The sequence below is a fragment of the Lampris incognitus genome, chromosome 3 (genome assembly GCF_029633865.1).
Source record: "Lampris incognitus isolate fLamInc1 chromosome 3, fLamInc1.hap2, whole genome shotgun sequence".
Classification (NCBI taxonomy): Eukaryota; Metazoa; Chordata; class Actinopteri; order Lampriformes; family Lampridae; genus Lampris; species Lampris incognitus.
In genome coordinates, this window is record NC_079213.1 from 78,640,322 (window position 1) to 78,662,662 (window position 22,341).

General features: G+C 41.8%; 2 protein-coding genes across 2 annotated transcripts in view; both read left to right on the forward strand.

Moving 5' to 3' along the window:
• Window positions 1–5,782, forward strand: part of chd1l (chromodomain helicase DNA binding protein 1-like) — a 47,217-nt gene extending 41,435 nt beyond the window's left edge. Inside the window, exons 18-25 of the mRNA XM_056277150.1 lie at window positions 362–549; window positions 1,296–1,394; window positions 1,542–1,612; window positions 1,806–1,920; window positions 2,730–2,838; window positions 2,969–3,230; window positions 3,532–3,615; window positions 5,552–5,782. Coding sequence (XP_056133125.1) covers window positions 362–549; window positions 1,296–1,394; window positions 1,542–1,612; window positions 1,806–1,920; window positions 2,730–2,838; window positions 2,969–3,230; window positions 3,532–3,615; window positions 5,552–5,674 — 1,051 coding nt within the window. The 3' untranslated portion in view covers window positions 5,675–5,782. The remainder of the gene's footprint in view (window positions 1–361; window positions 550–1,295; window positions 1,395–1,541; window positions 1,613–1,805; window positions 1,921–2,729; window positions 2,839–2,968; window positions 3,231–3,531; window positions 3,616–5,551) is intronic.
• A 342-nt stretch (window positions 5,783–6,124) lies between these two features.
• On the forward strand, window positions 6,125–21,852 carry traf3ip2l (TRAF3 interacting protein 2-like). The gene is made up of 10 exons (XM_056277605.1): window positions 6,125–6,304; window positions 8,686–8,770; window positions 9,084–9,760; window positions 9,924–9,966; window positions 10,082–10,146; window positions 10,355–10,452; window positions 10,538–10,606; window positions 19,909–20,025; window positions 20,118–20,192; window positions 20,582–21,852. The coding sequence occupies exons 2-10, from the start codon at window positions 8,706–8,708 to the stop codon at window positions 20,726–20,728; spliced, it is 1,356 nt and encodes a 451-aa protein (XP_056133580.1). The 5' UTR covers window positions 6,125–6,304; window positions 8,686–8,705; the 3' UTR covers window positions 20,729–21,852.
• Window positions 21,853–22,341: the final 489 nt, after the last annotated feature.

Sequence of the window (22,341 nt, forward strand, 5' to 3'; positions counted from 1 at the left end):
TACAGTGTGGGTTGACAGTGTTGTAACTAAACGATCGCAAACGTTAGACAAATTCAGCCGACTTCCTCAACATGACTGACAGGAAGTGATGACTAAAACTTATCAAAATAAAAGTCTTATCAGAAATAAAAGTCCACCCATCATTATGCCATACAGGCAACACAATGTCAATATTTCATTTTTTAAAATGTCATTATTATCGTCAGTACTGGCATATCACGACATGCCTAGTGTATAATTTCCGACATATTTATTTCTCCAAGATTGTAGGTTTGATGTTCTTTAACTGACTAAGCCAGGGCACCTTCCAAATTGACCTATTGCACATTATTTGGTTGGTCTGTTTTTTTGCTTCATGCAGAATGGCTTGGTGGGAGTCCTGTGGCTTCAGATCACTATGCCTACATTCTGTGGAGAGTGAAGAGGAAGTGGGCGATGACAGAAGCATATCATCAATGGACTCCGACCACACTGCCATCCACTATGTTTTAGGGGATGTTACCCACCCTGAGGCTGCTCGGGGAGACATCATTATTGTCCACTGTGTTGGTATGGATTTATTATTACCATGTAATAATAAATGGTGAGGTGATATGTACAGAATCAAATATCACGATATTTTTGGACCAGATACCTTGACATCGATATTGTGACGATATTGTGGGGATGCCTGTTGGTGCTTACACACAAAACACTTACACAATCAGATTTTTGATAAATAATAATCAGTAATGCCTATATGATAACTAAGTGGGTAAAGGCAAATAGATCAACTAGAACAGTCTGGTAAGTAAAAAAAAAATACATCACTTTACTGTAATGCAGCCTTTAAAATCAGGAAAAGACAACATTTGTGCCATCTGACAATACTACAATATCCAAAATCCCAGACGATATGTAGTCTCATATCACGATATATCGATATATAGCCCAGCCCTACCTAAAGTTATACTTGCACAGTAAATTTGACTTGATCACACAGAGAAATATTGATATACAGCAGCATAGATTTACAGTAGGACCAAAGGGCACATTCAACACCATTATTAAGCCCGGTATGGAGCATCATGGCTCAAGTTTATTCTGTGTGATGAACATTTCGTGCGACTGGTGGTAAGCAAGGAGTCACAACAGTATCTTTCTACAGGTTCACTTGAGGACCTGGGTTTCAGTATAGTATAACAAATTTAAAAAAGTCAAAAGTGTGGTGACAGGTAGCAGCATTCTATAGGGGGCCTTGGAAATACGTTATACATTCAAATACATTCATTTGTTTTAATTTGTATGTTGTATAGATGACTCTGGCAGGTGGGGCAGAGGTGGCCTATTCACAGCACTAGAGGTCAGGTCGGATGAACCGCAAAAACAGTATGAGTTGGCTGGCAAGATGAAGGGTAGGATATGTTTTTCCTCAGCTTTTGAAGATAATAAATACTCATATTAAACAGATGAGCATTTCAACTCTTCATGGGCTTCCTATCTGTCATATTTATAAGATCCCCTGCTCAATTATTTGACTGGTAACATGTCATTTGTTTTAGACTTGGACCTGGGAAATGTGCTGCTCTTCCCCATAGATGAAAAACAGTCCAGGTTGAATGGCCGAGATCAAGTAGGTGCTATCTCAGAGGAGCCTGTTTACAAAAACAAATTTCCAGCTCCTCAAACAGGAAGTGCCCAACTGTTTTACAGTAAATGCATTAACTTGTTTTGGTTTGTTATCAGTGTGTGACAGATGTCTGTAAGATTTAGTGTGGTAAAAACTGGTATAACAGCCTGGGACCGTCTTCCTCCCATCAACATAGTTGGCCCTCATTGTAGCACAGCAAAGGGACAAAGCCAATAACTTGTCTGGACTCTGTCTCACTGCTCTGGATGAAGGGCTGAAGAAGATTTACGCAGCAGCAAAGAGAAATGATGGTAATGTCATCCACTGAGTATTAATTCAGCAAACCTATTACTGTTTTTTACTCTTTATGTTGTGTATTTTTTGTACATGAAGAGCATATGTTGTATATGTGCACATTAGAGAAATGTGAATGTGCAGTTGAAACAAGGTTTGGCTTATCACCTGCAGGTGCTGTGTTTCTATTGTTTGGCAGGACATCATTCTAAATTCTAGGTTGAGGCGGATGACAAGCTAGTTAAATAGAAGGTAAAACGTATTGGAAGGGAGAAGACTAACAGATTATATTAGATGATTTTAAAGTCATTGTTTTCTGATAGTACTGCAAGAGTAAAGTAAGCCCTGGTGAAACTTGAACCTCAATAAAAAAAATTTTTTTAAAAAATAACAAGCGGAATTCCTTTCCACTTTCTGTAAAAGTCACTATGGCACAATTATATAATTCCTCGTAAACAGGAGTTTGGATTATATTGCCATTGTTTTCTCGGTGTGTGTTTTACATATTTTTCCTGCCAAATTTCCTATTATGCACACACTGATGCTCATCAACAAGTCTTTCATAATATGTGATTTATTGCAAGGTTTTAGCTGCCACTGGTTGGTTGATCCTAGTGCATGAACATGTGCAATAAAACCATACTTGAAAGTTGCCTGAATTAATTAGAAAACACATAGATGTTGACACTGCTTACATACATGCGGCAGTAATAATGATAATGATAATAGTCATTACATTTATATAGCGCTTTTCTAGACACCCAGAGCGCTAGTATTATGTCACATAAAGTGATTGCAGCACCAGAATGTTTATTTTTTCCCACAGCAAGTGTACATCTACCACGTATTGGTCACTCCACCAAAGGTTTCAACTGGTATGGCACAGAGAGACTCATCAGGAAACACCTGGCAGCCAAGGGCATCCCCACTTTTATGTATCCTTCAAGACTGGTATTTTCAGGAGATATGGCTATTTCAAAACAGAAATCATTATTCTTATAATTGATTTAGCTATCTGAAGACTTTAACCTTTTTGAGTTTTTTCTACTTTAACCTTGCTGATAGATATTACTACAGCCGGGCTGGCAAAAGTATAGCTACATCTCCACCCCAAGCATCCAGCTCCAAGGCTTTAACTGTGGCATCTCCACCTCATTCCCCTGAGTCAGACACACTGACCACAGATGGACAGACAGAAACTCCAGGTCCCTCTAATCCCATCTGCAACCAACTCTCCCCTGGCCTCCCTGATTTCATGCGAGGAGTTCATGTGTTTTTCTACAACTTGGCTGCATCAGAGAGGAAGAAGCTGGCACGCTACCTTTTCACATATCCTTTCAGACCAGGACTGTTCACATAATAGTGGGCAGCTATGTCTTAAAATCCTTTGTATATGTATTTCTAATACATGAATTCTTTTTTTTGTGTGAAATTATTCCTCATTCTATTATTAATCCAGTAAAACTGAAGAAATTAGTGGGTGTTTTTAGGCATCATTTTGTTTTCGTTGATTGTGTGCAAAACATGTAAACACTGTTAAAATGCTCAGTGTCATAAATTTTAGTGTTATAAGTGGTAGCGTTATACGCTTTGTGTTATAAATTGTTGTGGCTCCTTAACTGTGGTGAACTTATGATGGCGATGAGGAAGAGCTCATGAGTCCAGAGGTCACTCACATTGTTGCAGAGGTGGAAAGTGCTGTCCACTTACAGGTTTGTATATCTTAGGCTGAGGTTCATTAATGGTGACCTGTGCCGATAACCTACTGGCCCCAGACAGCACCACGAGCATTAGCCCACCACCAGAGAATATAATTCTCATAAAAAAATAACAGAAATCCTAGCACTACAGTGCTGAAATGGCACCGAAACAGAGAAAATTATGCAAGCAAAATTACCCTCAATCAGTACTACACTGCTCAAAAAAATAAAGGGAACACATAAGCAATGCAATGTAGCTCCAAGTCAATCACACTTTTGAGATATCAACCTGTCCAGTTAGGAAGCAACACTGATTTGTGACTCAATTTCACCTGTTGGTAAATTGTCTAATTTCCACCTGGTGGAAATTAGACAATTTGCAAGACAACCCCTATAAAAGGAATGGATTTGCAGGTGGTGGCCACAGACCATTTGCCTGTCCTCATCTTTTCTGGCCGATCTTTGGTTAGTTTTTCATTGTGCTAGTGCCCTCACCACTAGAGGTGGCATGAGGCGGTATCTGCAACCTACAGAAGTTGCTCAGGTAGTGCAGCTCATCCAGGATGGCACATCAATGCGTGCTGTGGCAAGAAGATTTGATGTGTCTCCCAGCACAGTGTCCAGAGCATGGAGGAGGTACCAGGAGACAGGCCAGTACACCAGGAGACGTGGAGGGGGCCGCAGGAGGACAACAACCCCGCAGCAGGACCGCTATCTGGTCCTTTGTGCAAGGAGGAACAGGAGGAGCACTGCCGGAGCCCTACAAAACGACCTTCAACAGGCCACTAATGTGCAGGTTTCTGCTCAAACAGTGAGAAACAGAATGCATGAGGATGGTATGAGGGCCCGACGTCTACAATTGGGGCCTGTGCTCACAGCCCAACACCGTGCAGCCCGATTGACCTTTGCCAGAGAACATCTTGGTTGGCAGATTTGCCATTGGCGCCCTGTGCTCTTCACAGATGAGAGCAGGTTCACACTGAACACGTGACAGACGTGAGAGAGTCTGGAGACGCTGTGGAGAACGTTCTGCTGCCTGCAACATCCTCCAGCATGACCGGTTTGGCGGTGGGTCAGTGATGGTCTGGGGAGGCATATCCTTGGAGGGCCGCACAGACCTCTACGTGCTAGCCAGAGGTACCATGACTGCCATTAGGTACCGGGATGAGATCCTCAGACCCATTGTCAGACCATATGCTGGTGCAGTGGGCCCTGGGTTCCTGCTCATGCATGACAATGCTCGTCCTCATGTGGCCAGAGTGTGTCAGCAGTTCCTGTATGTCGAGGGCATTGATGCTATGGACTGGCCTGCACGTTCCCCAGACCTGAATCCAATCGAGCACCTCTGGGACATCATGTCTCGTACCATCCGCCAACGCGATGTCGCACCACAGACTGTCCAGGAGTTGACCGATGCCCTGATCCAGGTCTGGGAGGAGATCCCTCAGGAGACCATCCGTCGTCTCATCAGGAGCATGCCCAGACGTTGTAGGGAGTGCATACAGGCACGTGGAGGCCACACACACTACTGAGCCTCATTTTGAATCGTCTTGAAGAATTTCCACAGAAGTTGGATCAGCCTATGTTCTCATTTTCCACTTTGATTTTGAGTATGATTCTGAATCCAGACCTTAATGGGCTAATGATTTTGATTTCCATTGATCATTCTTAGGTTATTTTGCTCTAAACACATTCCTCTGTCTAATAAATAAAGATTTTCAGCTGAAATATTTCATTCATCGAGGTCTATATTGTGTTTTTAGGTGTTCCCTTTATTTTTTTGAGCAGTATATTTGAAACTACCTGACAAGTTTCTGCACAACTTTTTTACCTCTTTGTTGTGTCGCTGCAGTTAGCCCTAATTATCTGTGATGTAATGAATGTTTTTTTAATCAAACGTGCTGCCATTATAAAATAATCTCGCTTTATCTGATCTATCTTAATTTAGGAGCTCAGGGATTTAATGAGGCAGTATCCTCAGACAGTGCTGACTCAGAAGGCGTGGCTGGAGTCCTGTTTCTCTAAGCAGAGGAAAGTGGATACTGAGCAGTTCCTACACATTTTCATATGATGTTTTTATGATCTGTGTATTTAATGTCGTCCTACATTTTTCTAAATCTCTCTGAAAATACATCTATGTCTCCGAATTGTATTTGAATATTACAGGTGAATAAAAGAAATGTTGATATCCAACCATGTTACAGGCCTGTTGAACCCCTGCTCTGCCTATTGGCAGACATTCGTTTGGCTTGGCAGTTCTTCAGTGAATCCAGTTGCACTTGATTCAACTCCTTTGGATAACCATGACCGGAATGAATGAGAACATTCACAGACTTCTCCAGGGAAATATTAAGGAGTGTCTGACACAGTTAAGACAACCCATATCACTTAAAACAAAACAAAACACGCGTGCCAAAGTGTTGAAACTCACTAGAGTGTAAACCATCGAAGAAGTGCGAAGGGGCGGAGTTAAGGCGTTACGCCCCTAATAAACGTACACTCCGCCGGACTCAAACCGACGTGTCCCGATGTGCAGCGGGTAACTTCGAGAAGAAGAGCTGGTTCCGGTAGGGAGTCGATGTTGATACGAGAGGTTTGGAGAAGGTTAACTGAATGCTTCGCTTCTCCGGTGTTTCTGTCTGAAAGCGCGTTGACCTGTTAGATACCATGACCAAAGACGTTTTAACTTCCAGCGGCGAAGGTAAGCTAAGTTTATTTTCCATGGATTTGGTTTGGGAAGGAAAGCGTATTGTTAACGTTGCAGATTATTGGGGGGTAACGATAAGAAAAATGGGTCGACCCACTGGTAAAATAATGAATCAAACAAAGTCCAGTAAGAAAGACACTGGCAAGAAGAGCATGCTGTTTTGTACCCCCCCCCAAAAATTTTTTTTAATTATATATGTATAGTGTATAGTATGGTCGTGGGAACGGGCATTATTTCATTTCCATTTCACACAAGGAAATGGAAAAATAGCAACGTTTAGACTGATTAGATTTTTTTTTTTTACCATTTTAGGTTAATAGGGTTTTACCAACAAAGCATACAGAAAGCGCAATAGTTTTCCTCCAGTTGGCATTCGCCTGTTGCTTTGTAAAACTATACCGGTAGTCTGAATAGTAAATGAAACGATAATCAATCATAGCAACAACAACAAAAATTCCCCATACATCAGTTTCAGATAGGAAACGTCCGCATTCTGTTGATGATACAAAATTTGGCATTACAGTGCCTCTGTCGAAACTGCTCATTCACTGCAGATTTGTAGGCGATAAGGAGGGTTAATTTCATGCTCTTTCTTACTTGCCCGCTTTGCGTGAGCAGGAAGTCAGCTCAAAAGCCCAGATGAAATCAACCGACTATGAGTTACCTGCTTTTTGCTCTGAGCTAGATCTGGCCCAAACTGAGATTAAATACAAACAGGTTTTCTAAGCTGCACACACACACACATGAGCTCTGACACCTCAGAGGTTTACACACAGAACCTGTGCTGAATTATTAGTATTAACATGATCACAGATCTTTCCAGACTTAATCGATTATGCTATAGAAGAAAATAAAACCCAACATATGTGTATAGAGTGTCTATAATTCAATTTTCATAGATTTTGATGGTTTTATGCTTTAATAAACTATGATTTTGATTATTACCGTTACTTGACCATTTCGTTTTATTCTTGCATGTCATTATTCCATAACACACATGAGATATACTGGCTTCATGTTAGAGATCTTCAGTACAGGCTCACTGCTAGACACAGCTCTACTATGACATCTTATGGGGGCAGTAGAACACAAGTGTCGGACATGTTTCAACAAGTCCAGTCTAAACCAATTATCTAAACCACGTTTGGAGGTGTCAGTGAAAATGAACATGCCACTTTGAAGCTATTACCTGAAATGTCCAGTATTATGAATGGTTGATCGAATTGCTGAGCTACTTCCTGGTTCAATGCACAAATGACCAGCTAACTCACCTCTAACTAACTCCAACTAACTCAGGACTCACCTCTTCAGACTTGATTTCATCTGTGATTTATGTGATTTATGATGTCTGTTTTTCTTTCCCTTTTGTATCTGTCTAAGTCAGAGAGTACTGCTGGCATCGTGTGTGGCTGCCGCTTCTCCCTCTTGTAGCCCCCCTTCCCATCTACCCCGTACTATGTCTGTGTTATGTTTATCTGTTGTCTTGTTTCACCCTGTTTATTGTAAAGCAACTTTGAGTGTTAGAAAAGCGCTATATAAATTTAATTTATTATCTATCTTCTGTATATTTTGTTGTTTGGTTTTCTTAAATTAAAACTTGTTTCTACCCATATGAGACGTAATTTCTTTATCCCACAAGTGTTTTTTTTTTCTGCAGAGAGTAAGAAGACTTGTAAATGAACAACTAGGTCTATAGAAAAGTCCCCTGTGTTGGAGACACATGGTTTCTTGGACGTTAACTCCATAATGATCGTTCCCAGCACATCACACACATTCCTCACCGGATAACTGTTAATAATTAGTTTAATGATTAGCCACAGCCTGAATAGTTAGGAAGTGTCTGTTATACTATTTATTATGTACTTGTACATTATTGTACACTCTATTGTATTTTAAACCACTCACTCAATTCAGTATTCCTTTTGTATGTTGATGTCTAGTGTGGGGCGTCTCTATAAAATGTGACTGCTGGTTGCTTTGCAGAGATACCCAATAATTACCTGATAATTTCACATTTTCTTACATTTTAGATTTTCATATATTCCCATATTCACTGGTCAATAAATATTTTCTTCAAGATAATGTTTTAGTTAATCCAGTTTAAAACATTAAGTTAATTTCCTTGTTTCTCGATATGGCGTATGTTAAAATATAATCAGGCTGGGAAAGGAACTTGGATGTTGATATTGTCCTGTGTCAAACTTAATGTGCTCTCATGCAAATTGAGGTTGAGTTGAGTGGAAAGGCCTTTGCCAGCTGGTGCTTGTACTAAGATGAAGATGATGTATTTAAAAGAATCTCCTGCTACCAGTGCCCTGCCCATTTTTACAAACACTGATTTATAAAATGACTGTTTTGAACTATTTTGTGTGCAGCCTGAGGTTGACACATATGGATGTCAGGTGGAAGAGTCCAAACGATGCGACCCACTTCTCTCTTCTCAGCTTCAGCACTAAATAGGTACATTTTAATTACATGCAGTAATACACAGCAGTCAGTTCTATATCGAAAGTATTGTAATTTCATATTTATTGCCTTACTTTTGAAATTGCCATACTTTTGAAAGCACCATAAGATTATTTGATTTGCTATATATTATGTATATTTTTTTGTTACTCATCTCAGTCAAAATGAGTTTGATAAGCAAATGTAGAGAAAGAGAGTTCAGTTTCATGCTTACTGGAATAACATTTTGTAACCAGGAAGACCTCAACGGTCTTGATAACTATTGTACATATGAGCGGTTTGTTCAAAAACTTTCTACTCCTCATAGTCACATTGATCAGCTGGGCAGATACTCAAGAAACCAGCACAACACTCCTGAGGAGGACGACGAGACCATGAGTAAGGACGAGTGTGAAGGCAGTGCTGTTCCGAAGCCAGACTCTAGCACTAATGTCAACAGGCACAGCACTCTCACTACCTCCCTCGGGGATCCCCTGTGCAGTAGACCAGAGCTGATGGCAGGTCAAGGACACGAGCGCAGTCCTAGTATCTCCCAGTCAGTGCCGAGCTACTGTCCGTACCAGCCACCTCATGGTTTGCCCGCTGGGTACAGCCAGCCCACTCCGTTCCCCAGTCAGGTCGAGGGATCCTGGCTTCACCCCAGCTTTGCCAGCGGCTGGTCAGGGGCACACTATCCAAGCAGTCTGCCATCGTTGCGGACCCCTAAAGATTTTCCCAGCTTTTCTGGAGAAAGCTCTTACTCCAGAAACAAGTATTTCTCCCTCCCAGGCAGGTATAGCCCGAGTATGAGCAGTCTAGAGCAGCCCCACTCCCTCCACTCCAACCCACTATCAAAGGACATGTATCGGCATACCCTGTTTCCCTACTGCTGCTCACCCCAGGGGGCAGCTTGCTGTGCACAATGCCCTGCAGATCCCTTTACAAGGGCTCCTATGGTGCACCGAATCTGCAGGCCCGGATACCATCCAGGTTATGGTCCTCCATGTGAGTTTCTCATTCTGGCCACGAACATTAATTCATATGTTTATATAAGAAAAAAAATCTTCTTGTAATAGTTGATGTAGACTTGTGCACTAACAATCATACACTTGTTTACTTTTTTCAAAAACTGTTTTTTTTTTTCTTAATTCTTCCTTTGTTGCATCAGGTCCAAATGATTTCAGATTTCCTCCAGCAGCATATATGCCGAAGTAAGTTTTTTTTAATTCTGCCTTAAATCATGAAGACAAGTTAGAAATATTTTACTAACACATCATATCTGTAAGAAAAAAAAAATTACTGATATTTTTATTCTGTATTCTGTAGTGACCACATCAGCCCAGCTAAACACAAGAACCTGCCATATAGCACACCCCTCTCTCTGGAACAGAGTAAGTATGGACCAGTAGATGCAAACATTGCTATTGGAAGTCATCACAGATAAGGTTCCAGCTAAGACATTTTTTTTAAGTATCCTTAAATCTAATCATCACTACTTTTAAGTGTGTAACAACATCCATAGTTGCTGCCTTCACTGCAGTCCCTTTCCTCAAATGACAGGAAGTGATGTAATGTTTTCACCATTGCTTGTGAATGCAGGAAAAGTTTTTGTGACATACGAAGCGGACAATGACAAGCACGTCAATGAGATCATCAACTTTGTTGCACTGCTTCGACACAACGGCTTTGATACCCACGTATGCATCACTTCCCTTTTTTGTTGCTTCATTATAAAACGAGAAAAAAAAAGTAATTTCACTGACACTTTTCGTTGTGTTTCAGATTGACATGTTTGAGCAGCAGTTCAGGAGCATAAGCAAGATCGACTTCATGGAGCGGTACCTCAGTGAGGTAAAAATAGAGCATGCTTTAGTGTGGCATGGGGAATTTTTTTGAGGAAGCCAAGTGAGACAAGACTATATCCTTTGTTTCGGGCGGTGTCTTAATTGACAGGAGTATTGCACCGCTTTAACAGCCAACGTAATGTAACCTGATGAGCTATTAAAGCACCTGGTATCATTTTACACAGAATTGTATCATACAGATGTAGGACTTGCACACGCTAGTTAGCCACCTTCTTGCTGTACAAAATATAGGCTATACAATATGGCCCAGTTACTTAGATGCACAGTACAGATTTGATAATGACTATAGGAAGCACTCATTCACAAACTGAATCAGATGATGTTTAAGGTTTTACGTTCACAACATAAAGTATCAGTAGGCTACATGTATCAAACACATGACTTACAAACCCTGTTGTATGTGCTCGACATACACAAATACTTTCCATACTTGTCGTTTAAAACTAGGCCAAATGTTCATTATACAACATGACCTAAAAGACTTACAACCAAGTACCAGACCTGCAGAGGCTATAAACAATTACCATCTCATTTAAACAGGTAACCTGGCCCTATGAGTACTCTCTCCGATGCTTAATTTCTGTGTTTACACAACTACAATAAAACAACTACTTAAGTGGACTGACTAACATGTGCAGCTAAATCCAGTCAAGCAAGGCAACAATACATCTAAGCAATACAACCGCATCAAAAATTGCACATGTAATTACATGGGCAGTTCCGTCAACAGTAAAGCCACAAGAGAGAGAAGGGGTGTGCTTTTCACTCACGCTATTTGAAGAGCAAGGCCATTCTCCAGTCTTTCATAGTGGTGAAGTGGTCAGTAAATCAATTTTGGTGTTGGCCTGCCATCAGTCTTAATTTTAAAGTGGTAGTTTGGCAATGTTTTTACTGAAAACTCCAATCTCCGCCTTCCATAACTGCACACCACTACTTGCTAACAGTGATATCAATACAAAAAATAGCTAACATCTCACGTTTTTTGTTTTTTTTCATTTCGATGACGATAACATGCTATGGTTTGATTAGTGTGAGGCCAAAGGGCGGCTAGCTTCCCTTGGTTTAGTCCGGACTAATCGCAGTTTGGCAGTGGCATGATGGTAGCCTCATCTGCTTGGTTGATCCTTCAAATTTTTTTTCACCAAGGGAAGCCAACTCCAGCTTGGCCTCCTTGCGGATTTGACATGACCCCATCTACAGTAGGAGTGCAATACAGTGTTTCACCACACATATTGACTGACATTCATCACAGGTTAACATTTAGAGGGGCGCTGTTTCACTCATTGTAAAATACTCAATTAATAAAGGGAAAGAGATGGCAGCAGAGAAGAATTACCAAAACTGTTAAACGATGTGTTTTGATTAAAATGACAACTGCACTCGGGAAAACACAGGGGAAGCCTGGGTTCCCTTGGCCTCCGGGAGAAAACCCTGGGGTGCCCCCTGTTCCTTGTCAGTTCACCTCAGAAAATGTGAGGACTCGAGCAGCTCGGGCAGGTCTCCATACTAACTTTTTACATTGGTTGCACTAGTGCACCTAACTTGTTCATTTAAGTGCACCAGCACATAATTTAGGTGCACCCACCATTTTCGCCACAACAATACATTTTAAACGTTACCTTTTTTTTTGTCAGTTCCCATACACATTGGTAATTTCTTAACACATGTAAATGATTGTAAACAGGAATAAAGGTGGAGATAAATGTGTTTCTTCAGCACACTCAAAAAGAAATCATGATAACCTCAATTGTTTAAACATTAGTGCTTTTTAAGTTTATTTTTCAAAGTGCCTGACAACCTCAAATAAAGAAATCAAACTCAAATAACTCAAATAAAAGTGTGCGCTGCTCCCAGGTACATACAGATTATCCCCCTCAGCTAGACTATGCTGGCCCGCGGGCACTGCAGCATTTTTCTCTTCATTTTGAATTACTGGTATGTTTTAAGGTTGTGATGTCGCTCGAGGAGGAGTACAGGGCGCAGTTTCACACAAACACGTTTTATTTTTCCCACCCACATTCTGCAAAGACCGCCCTACTCTGCCTCTGATTGTCATGTACTCGTTGCCATTGTTGGTAAGATTGGTTAGGTTTAGGCATGAGGAGTGAGATGGTTAGGGTAAGAATGTCAGGGTCAGTGCCAATCAGAGGCAGGGGAGGATGCAGTAGGCTGTTTTCGCAGATTGCAGGTGGAAATAACACTATACACATGCACACCTGCTAAATTTCAGGTGCACTGGTACGACCAATGAAAATTTTTAGTCGTACCTGACAGATATTTGGTTGCATGTGCGACCCTTGAGCCCTGTTAGTCCATGGGCCAGACGATATTTCGGTACACTCAAGGTGGCAAAACTTACTTATAATTTTTGAAAGGATCCATGTCTGTAGATGATATTTTGGTATGATAACCATTCCTGAGTGGCAGCTGTATCACAGTTATCAGCTCATGAAGTTAACCACCCGCTAAACTAAATTGCATTTTAGACGCTGGTGCATATCCTGGTTTAGCCTCATGGTCAGGACATTTTTCAATGTTCTATAATATTGTCTTTGGTATCATTTTAAAGGGGACCTTCTTAGCTTTCATTCAAGCCCTGTTGTGGATATTTCTCACAAATATAGAGGTCACTTGAGCTCTTCAACCCGTCAATAACACACATCTTTCTGCAATGTTCGCCTAAACTATATACTTTCTTTTAGCCCTGTGGCATCTAGGAATATCAGGGACACAAAACACAAAAACTGGAGTACTCACAGGACTGTAAAGATTCAGAAAATGTATAATATACCCATACTATTTCATTGTGTGAGGTGATTGTGAGCCTTAAATGAGAACTAGACCAAAGCCAGTTAGGTCACAAACTGGTCTCTATATATTTGTTTAAATACACAATCAAAATACATGATAAAAAGGAATACCATAGTGAGTGAGGTAATGAACTATTTTAATATTTTAAACAACATTGACATTTACATATACTTAGTCAATGATACATGTAATCCCATATCATTAGTGGGTATATGTAATGGTAATGGGTAGGGTAATGGGTATATGTGAATATGGTTACATTATTGTTATCAAGCTCTGGGTAACCAAGTCCAGAATCAACATCCTGTGCATCAATAGACTACTACCACAGTAATACCATCAGAATCATCACACTGTCATTCATCAAACTGCTCGTTTCTCTCATCATCTGACTCCCCAAGTTCAAAGTCCAGTTCTGGACCATCCTGCTGTTTTTGGTTACTGCAGGTCTGTAACCTGCACATGTCTGTGCATGGAAGTCCATTTGACAGGCACATGCAGCTTGGCATTTTGCATGAATGCACACACTTGCATGTTAGCATTTCCAAGACCACATCTGGTGCAGGTGGGGAGCGCATCCAGTAAATGGCCAGCTTGCCTTCATCGTCTGTCCGTCCATACTCAGTAGGGCTTGGCACCACAGGGTTAGCCTGCAGACAGCACTTCCATATTGCTGCCTGATAGTTGGCTCGTTGAACATGCATAAAGAGACAGTCTCTACATGGTGGCAGCTGGCTGGACTCAACCTCTCCCCTTTTGGTGCAGAAGAGCTGGTAACGCAGTTTGTTCACCTCAGCAGTGCTGCTATTAGCAACATACATCCGACAGGTGAACTGCTCAATTTTCTGGAACAGCTCATCACTCACATTCCATGTCTGTCCCAGTTGACTAAAAGTCTCTTGGCAGGAAGTGTGCTTTCTCACTATCTTCAGGGCATTCAGCTTCCCTCGACCAGCGAATGCACTGACAGTGTCGCAGCCTGTGAAGGCATGTAAGCCAATTAGGCTGTCACAGATGCTGTCTCCAAGTGAACTTGCCAGTTTGGTGATGTCGACAAACTGTGTGCGGTTCTGAGTCCCACACTTCTGGTAGATGGGACAGGTGATGTCCTTCTGGAAGCCAAGACAAAGCACCATGACATCAGTGTCCTCAGCTGTGATGATAACTGACTTTGAGCCCGCATTTGCTGCATGCAATGCATGCAGGAGCAGACGGGTGTCAGCTTCTTCATGTGTGGAGTGCAGTTCTGCTGCTTCCTCACACCCATCTTCTGTCAACTTGTAGCAGGTTTCCTCACAGGTCATGTACAACACCTTGCCATGCAGCATAGCTCTGTATCTCGGGAGTTTCCACTCTTCCACCAGAAACTTGATGAGACTGGTCTTGTTGGAGGAACTGCACAGAAATTTTCTCCACTGCTGGACGTGGTGTCCCCCTGCAAGATTCTTGTACTGGAGAGTGATGTCTCCACCCCGGTTCAGTCGTTCAGCATCTTTGATCGAAGTCTGGTGATAGACATCAAAAACAACATCAATCCTCCCACTCTGTGCTCCCTCATGGAGGACCTGGGTCAAGGCTGACTCTGCCACCTGTGCAAAGGTTTTTTTGTTGCCATTCATTTTTTGGACCAGGCTCATCCCATCAATGATGGAAGTAGATGGGATTGGGATGTCTTCTGCAGGAGATACATTCTTTTCAAGCTCTCTGGCAAGTGCAGCCTTGTTTGTTTTTCGTAAGGACCCATCAGCATTTGCCAGTGCCCATGCTAGTGGGCCCAATGGGTAGGCAAGGACATCCTTCAGATTCACCTTCCTGCTTTCAGCCACCAGGATCATGTGACTGAAAAGGTTTCTATCTGCCTTCAGAACCACATCCTGTGCTTTCTTTCCATGAGCTTGTTTTGTGCTGACATTGGAGAATGTTTTCAGACTTTGCTTGGTCATCTTATTGTGGAATTTCACAGGTGGTGGGTCTGCATCTAACCTTGTTTGCTGGAATGCTTGGTAGGCCTCTTCTCCTTTCTCAAGAGCTCTCAAGAGATCTATGGTCACATCAGGTGGAGCCATGTTGCCAGTGGACAGGCTAACCAAATCAATCTCATCAGGGGACATAGGATTGAGCCAGTTATTCTCCATAAGGTCCATGAGAGACTGGACATCTGCTTCATCTCTCTTGATCCTTGGACTCTGTAGATCTGGATGAGACCATTTGCACCTGCCTTGACCTGTCAGGTCTCTCAGCTGTCTGAGGTACATGCCTCTATACTCAGCTGTGAGATAATATTTGGTCACAGCTCCTGGCTTCAAGCTGAATCCCTTTGTCCCTCCAGCTGTTTGGGTGTCTTTGTTCACCGTTTCTTCTATAGCTTGGTCAACAGGGATTCGGCCAAAGGGATTGGTGGAGCCCAGTTGGACTGAGAAGCCTCCTTCCATGAATTCTGTGTACACATCTGGGTGTGTGATGGGCAGCTCAGACATCTGGGCGTAGTAGTAGGGGAGGTAGCGTGCATAATTCATCCTGTCATAAGCAAAGCACCATGGGATCATTGCTCGAATGCTAGCCAAGTGTAGCATCCAGTCTCCCTCTCTGGATGCTCGGATGAGCCCCAACAAGATTTCAACCATGTCCAAATAGGACATCCAGAAGTTCGAGAGGCTGCCGTTTCCACCTCTAAGGAACTCACGGTAGACTTCAAATAGATCCATGATGCGTGTACAAGAGCTGTTCTCGAGGACCTCCTTCAAAGCATGTTGTGAGACTTCTTTCCCAAGGCTGTCAATGGTCTTCAGTGTCTCATTCAGGTGAACCATGTCATTCCTGTGAGTTTCTTCCAACCAGGACAGGAAACCATTCAAGGTCAGTCGCATGAGAGCCTCATACAGGAGCTTGTGTAGTCGCACTGCCCTGTTGTACTTGCGGCCATCCATAACACCAGCAATTGAGCCTTCTGCAATCATGCCAGACTCAATGCAGAGGTATTTGAGTCCAGCATCTTGGAAACTCTTTCCTATTATTGCCAGCAGTGTGCAGATGGTGTGGAATACCCCAAGCCTAACGATGATATCATGGAACTTGTCATGGTGTTTCCATGTGATCTCGACAGCCTTCGCATACAGGGCTTGGTCAAAGACACAGACAATCTTCCTCAGGCCTAAGCACTGCATGATGCTCAGTGACTGGTTAAGCACCTCGTTGACAGTAGACATTTGTGTCGCTGGAGCATTGATGGTAGGTAGATAGCCTATATTGTCGGGGATGACCGTCATATCTCCTCGAGTCAGGATGTTGAAGCCTGTCCAGCTGCTGACTGACTGTTCTTCTTGTTGTGACATGCGTGCTAGGACCCAAAGAAGGTTTTTCTCTCTGGCAAGCTTAGTATTGGCTGCAGTATCGGCATCTGACTTTTTGCTTTGTGGTGGCCCTACCCGTTGTCCAGCATTGTAAGTTGGTAACATTGGTGGGGGTCCATCAATGCTTCTCTTCTTTGTTTTGGGAACAGTGGGCATGGGTTGGACAGGAAGTGGGTTGACTGGCTTTGCTTGCACAGCAATCCCATTGACTCTGTGAGATGTTCCCTCACCACTGACAGTTTCTTCAAGACGGTCGATATTGTCCCAGGCTAAAGTTGTGAATATGCCAGGATGGATGTTAGCTGGAAGGGCAATGCCACTCCCTGATGATGAGAGTTTCTGGAGACACAGGGCAGTGTTGATCTCTTCCATCTGTGAATAGGACACACTTTGACCAAGTCGGTTGAGGATGTTTATCAACTCTACATTTCCTGTCAACGATTTGACACTGAATGGCAGAACAATGTGCTTGGAAGGCTTGGTATTTCCACATGTCACTGCATATACTATGTCATGGCCAAATGACTGCAGAAGGCACTGCACTCTCTGGGATGCATGATCAGGATCATTTGAGCCTGTGAGTAAAGAGTACAGGAAGATAATGAGCGACTCTGGAATGGTAGGACATTCTGCTTCTGGTTTGACTTCAGGCGGCCAGGTTTGAGGAACATCTTGACTTTTAATGTCTGCTCTCAATTTGATGGCTGCTTTGGCTATAACATCTTGTGCACTGACACTTTTCAGGGTCTGCAGCTCCCTTTTGAGAGACTGATTTTCTTTGGCAAGTTCCCTCATGGACAAGTTATCGGGATAGAGGAGGAATTTTCCTTTCTCATCAGGGAATATCTGCAAGGCTCCAGCAAACTCACTCTCCAGGTTTCGCCTTATGTGCTTCTTGGTTGATTCCTTGACTTGGGCAATGCCTTGGGAGTTCATTGAAGCTACCAGTCTAGAAGAGAGGTCAGTCATTGTCATCACTTGAGGATTGCCAAAAAGCTCCATCCTGATGAAGAGGAACAGCTCATTGTATGCCTTATTCACAGCAGCTTCATACTGGGCTGCAGCATCATCATCTTCATTGCTGGCAACCTCTCCTTTGGAAACCTCTTCTTTGGTGTAAAGTCTATAGCATGACCTGTGGTAGTGCCCTTCAGCTGCTACAAGGTCTCTACTCACAATGGCAAGGATTCTGCTGTCCCTTTTCTTTGTGGCTGCACTCCTGATCTTTGCATCAGCTCGCAGTTCTCGACACTGCACCCGTACTTCTCTCGTATTCTGTCTCTTGGAATATTTGCTGTTTTTCTGACAAAATATGCACTCTGCATCATAAGTCCTAGATGTACTTGAAGCATGTCGAGCTACTCTCTTAGATTGTTTCTCTTCAGCAGAGACACAACTTTTCTTTTCTTTTGCAAGGAGGCCATCAAGAATTTGCTTCATAGTGAAGATACTGCGACACTTTCTGTGGTAGTAGATTGCTGGAATCTGTCCCTCAGGAATGTCTTTTGCCAGTTTCAAAACTGGTGCATGATTTCGTATCTGAGCTGCCCTGAGCAGAGTTCTCCATGAGTCGACACTTTGTAGTGAAACCAGCTTATCTGTATCATCAGAACAGTGGATAATGCACTCCACCCGTGGGCGCTTTGGTATTGGGTAAAAACTTGCTTGTTCACCAGTGGCCATATTCAGTCAGTTTTCACCTGCCACATACAAACAAATACATGTAACTTAGGTGTATGAACACTACTAAAACAAATTTACTTTGCTTCACCAGCGTCATATTACCATTATTTATCTTACATAGCCACAAATAGATACATTACCTAGTTGCTATGCAACAGCTGTATTTTGTCCACATGAGGCCGCTAAAATCAACACAAGATGAAAGTTCCTCGTAGCCACTTTAACTAATCATATTAACATATACATTAAAAGAACATGCTAACATTATGGGAAATTAGCTTCCAATCTTCTCCAGAGTGAGACAAGAAGATAGATACCAGTTTCCTCTATATGTGTTTAGTAGAAAGCTATCTGGCTGCACGTTAGCCTAGCTTAGCACAATGAATGGAAGTACACAGTACTGGTTATCCTTGGTTGTTGGCCAACTAAGAACTGTCCCAGAGTTTAAGCTAGGCTAATCAGTACCAGGGGTGTTGAAATGCTATATTTGTAAAAATCTGGGCAAATACACAATCGTGAGAGGCACAGAAACAGGTTTCCTGAAAGAAAAATGAAATAGCTGCTCATTTGGAAAGGTTATCATGTATTATTTTACTTCTGTTAGTGTACCAAATAAAATGGCACCAGTGAAGTTGTGTCACCTTGGGTGATATCGATATCTGGTCTGACCCATGGACTAACTGGCTTTGGTCTAGTTAGTTTCTTAGTAATAATGCCCTTCTAATTTAAGGTTCACAATCACCTCACACAATGAAATAGTATGGGTATATTATACATTTTCTGAATCTTTACAGTCCTGTGAGTACTCCAGTTTTTGTGTTTTGTGTCCCTGATATTCCTAGATGCCACAGGGCTAAAAGAAAGTATATAGTTTAGGCGAACATTGCAGAAAGATGTGTGTTATTGACGGGTTGAAGAGCTCAAGTGACCTCTATATTTGTGAGAAATATCCACAACAGTGCTTGAATGAAAGCTAAGAAGGTCCCCTTTAAAATGATACCAAAGACAATATTATAGAACATTGAAAAATGTCCTGACCATGAGGCTAAACCAGGATATGCACCAGCGTCTAAAATGCAATTTACTTTAGGGGGTGGTTAACTTCATGAGCTGATAACTGTGATACAGCTGCCACTCAGGAATGGTTATCATAACAAAATATCATCTACAGACATGGATCCTTTCAAAAATTATAAGTAAGTTTTGCCACCTTGAATGTACCGAAATAGGAAATTTTGGGCTCTGGCCCATGGACTATGTCAGGGAGGCTATGAAAGTTGGTGATCGACATTGTTGCCCTCTCCGTGTCCCGTTTCTCACGATGAGACTGAACATGTCACGCCCCCGAGCGATGTTGTTGTTATGATGCGAAAATGAGAGACGTGTATTGGTTGATTTATCAGCATAAGGTTATTTCCCCCCGCTTCTTCATCTCCTCACACAGAAAGAGTATCTTATCATCATCATCATCAGTCCAAAGTATTATGAGACGGTGACGGCCTCCCCAGTCAGCCTAGAAAACGATGAGAGGACCTTCAATACCGTCTATATCCATAAACAGGTAAGACATCCTCCGTTGCTAACTTAAAAGCTTTGGCGTATGTCTGTTTCTCTTGTTTTTTCATTTGGTTTATTTTGGTGTGTGCCTTTCAGTTACAGAATGAATTCATTCAGAACGGAAGCAAGAATTTCAGGTTCATTCCCATTGTGTTCCCCGGGGCTAAAAAGGTATATTTTATACTCTAATATGTATATATATATATATATATATATATAGTGTCTAGTTTTACTGCCTGCCAGTAATTGGACATGGTTCAATTTCTCTGTGATCTGAAATGTGGTGCAATAATTAACATCAAGGAAAATTAGGTTTTTCTTTAACTGAATCAGCAATCCCTGTCTCATATTCTTCTGCAGTTTTGTTGTTTTTATGATTATTTTTTTTCAGTTACTCAACCCTGTCTGATAATGAAAAAGTAGGGGAAAACATGAGCTGCTCCTTTCATATTTTCCCCTACTTCTTCCCAAAAAAATAATCTTCAGATTTATGCGTTGCTGTCTCTCCTTCCATCTTTCTTGCTCTCTGTCCCCATCTCTTGTCTCTGTCCTTCATTCAGTGTCACGTTCCGACCTGGCTTCAAAACACCCACGTTTATGGATGGCCTCGTGACCGAGATGACATTCTGCGGAGGCTGATGAGGGTGGAAAAGTACAACCCACCTCCTATCGGTGAACTACCAATGATTGTTTCCATCCCCATATAAGCCCCTTCTGTCCTGGAGGAGATGGACTGCATGAAGATTCTCCACTGATCTGTATTTTACCAACCGTGTTTGAGAATCGGTGGCCATGGCTCAGGTGAACGGGGACCGATATGCCAGTATTTTCTTGTAAATGCATAATTGAAGCTTTTCTAACAGACTTATTCCAGAGAAGTGACAGACGTGTCAAAGCTGCTCTATGAACTTCTCTCCTGAAACATGCTGTATAGGCATTTAATGTTTCTTGAAATGCCAAATAATTCTAACGAGGGACACTGCCAAATTATGGCGTTTTTATACCACTGGACACAAAGCCGTGGATCTGAGGGAGAACATCCTGCATTTTTCACTTCAGCTTGTCAAAGGTTGCTGCTGATATAAAGTTGCTTTTTTTCCCAGACTGCTGTGTTTCGCTCTTATTTGCCCCCTGGATGTGTTTGTGCGTGCGTGTGTGATATGATCGATACCAGATATGATAAACAATTAAATATAATTACTCGGTTTCGAAGAAGGGCATCGCTCTGAAATGTAAAAGAGCCTGTTCTCAGCATAAGGCAAACCATTTCGTATTTTACCATTTCTAGAGAATTCTCTTTGGTATACATCTTTCTAGTTGGATAGTTTACATTTTTTTATTTCAAACTGTGAAAAGCAGGGTTTTATTGAAAAAGAAATCATCAGTCAAACATGCTTAACCACACAACTCAATGTTATTGCATTTTGCAAAGAGAAAGCAAACACTTCTGTTACTTGGTTCATGCTGATTCTGGTGAGCCCGGTTAATATCCAATATACTTTCTTTCATCTGGTTTAACTTTTGCATAAGAGGTATTCTTATGGTACGCTGAATTTATTTTACACAAAGCTGAGTGTTCTCCTGTGCTACAGTGCAAAACTAGATAATACACCTTCTCATTTAGAGGTCATTACTAATTTTTTGTTGGATTTTCCTATACGCACTTGCGACTCTTAATTTATGGCTTAATTCATCTTTACTTATTGCTCTTCCTGCCTAGCTTTTTTTCGGAAGTTGTGTGTTGAACTTCATTTTGATTGAGATCATTTTTAACTGTCAATGTTTGCAGTAGGATTAGCTGAGTTTGCTACATCAAATCACAATAAACACGTCAAACTTAACATAAGTGTAGGATGTTGATGGTATTTATTTATTTAAAAGTAATTTTGGGTTCTGCACTGGGCTAGGGCCTTGGATGATGATTTACATTTAAGCCATAACATTTTCTAAGTTACAATGTGATTGAGTTGACTTTTTTTTTTTTTATATAGACACACACACATAATGAACCGTATTGATATTCTTAGGGACATTCCTAGAGCCAGATTCATGAAGACGATGAAGACTTGAGTGCATAACCAAAAAGCTTGTTGCAAATGAACCTTAATGTTGGGTATAAATTCCTGGCCAAAGCCTACGGTGAGTTTACTCATTTGTGAAACTGGCCCTTCACCTCTTCATTTAAGAGGCATGCAGAGACCTGGGCCTGGTTTGCCTGCAGGGCTCTGTGTGTGCTTTTGAAATTGTAAACAGCATTTTTTTGTGTGTATGTGTGTGGGAACGAGGAATGCAAAATTTTATGTATGCTTTGCCAATAATT

Excerpts from the sequence above, each read along its gene's own strand:
- traf3ip2l (XM_056277605.1), top strand. The coding sequence starts at position 8,706 with ATGTCAGGTGGAAGAGTCCAAACGATGCGACCCACTTCTCTCTTCTCA. Across the intron at positions 10,607-19,908 it reads TGGAGCGGTACCTCAGTGAG|AAAGAGTATCTTATCATCAT; the intron begins GTAAAAATAGAG and ends CTCCTCACACAG. Across the intron at positions 20,026-20,117 it reads CCGTCTATATCCATAAACAG|TTACAGAATGAATTCATTCA; the intron begins GTAAGACATCCT and ends TGTGCCTTTCAG.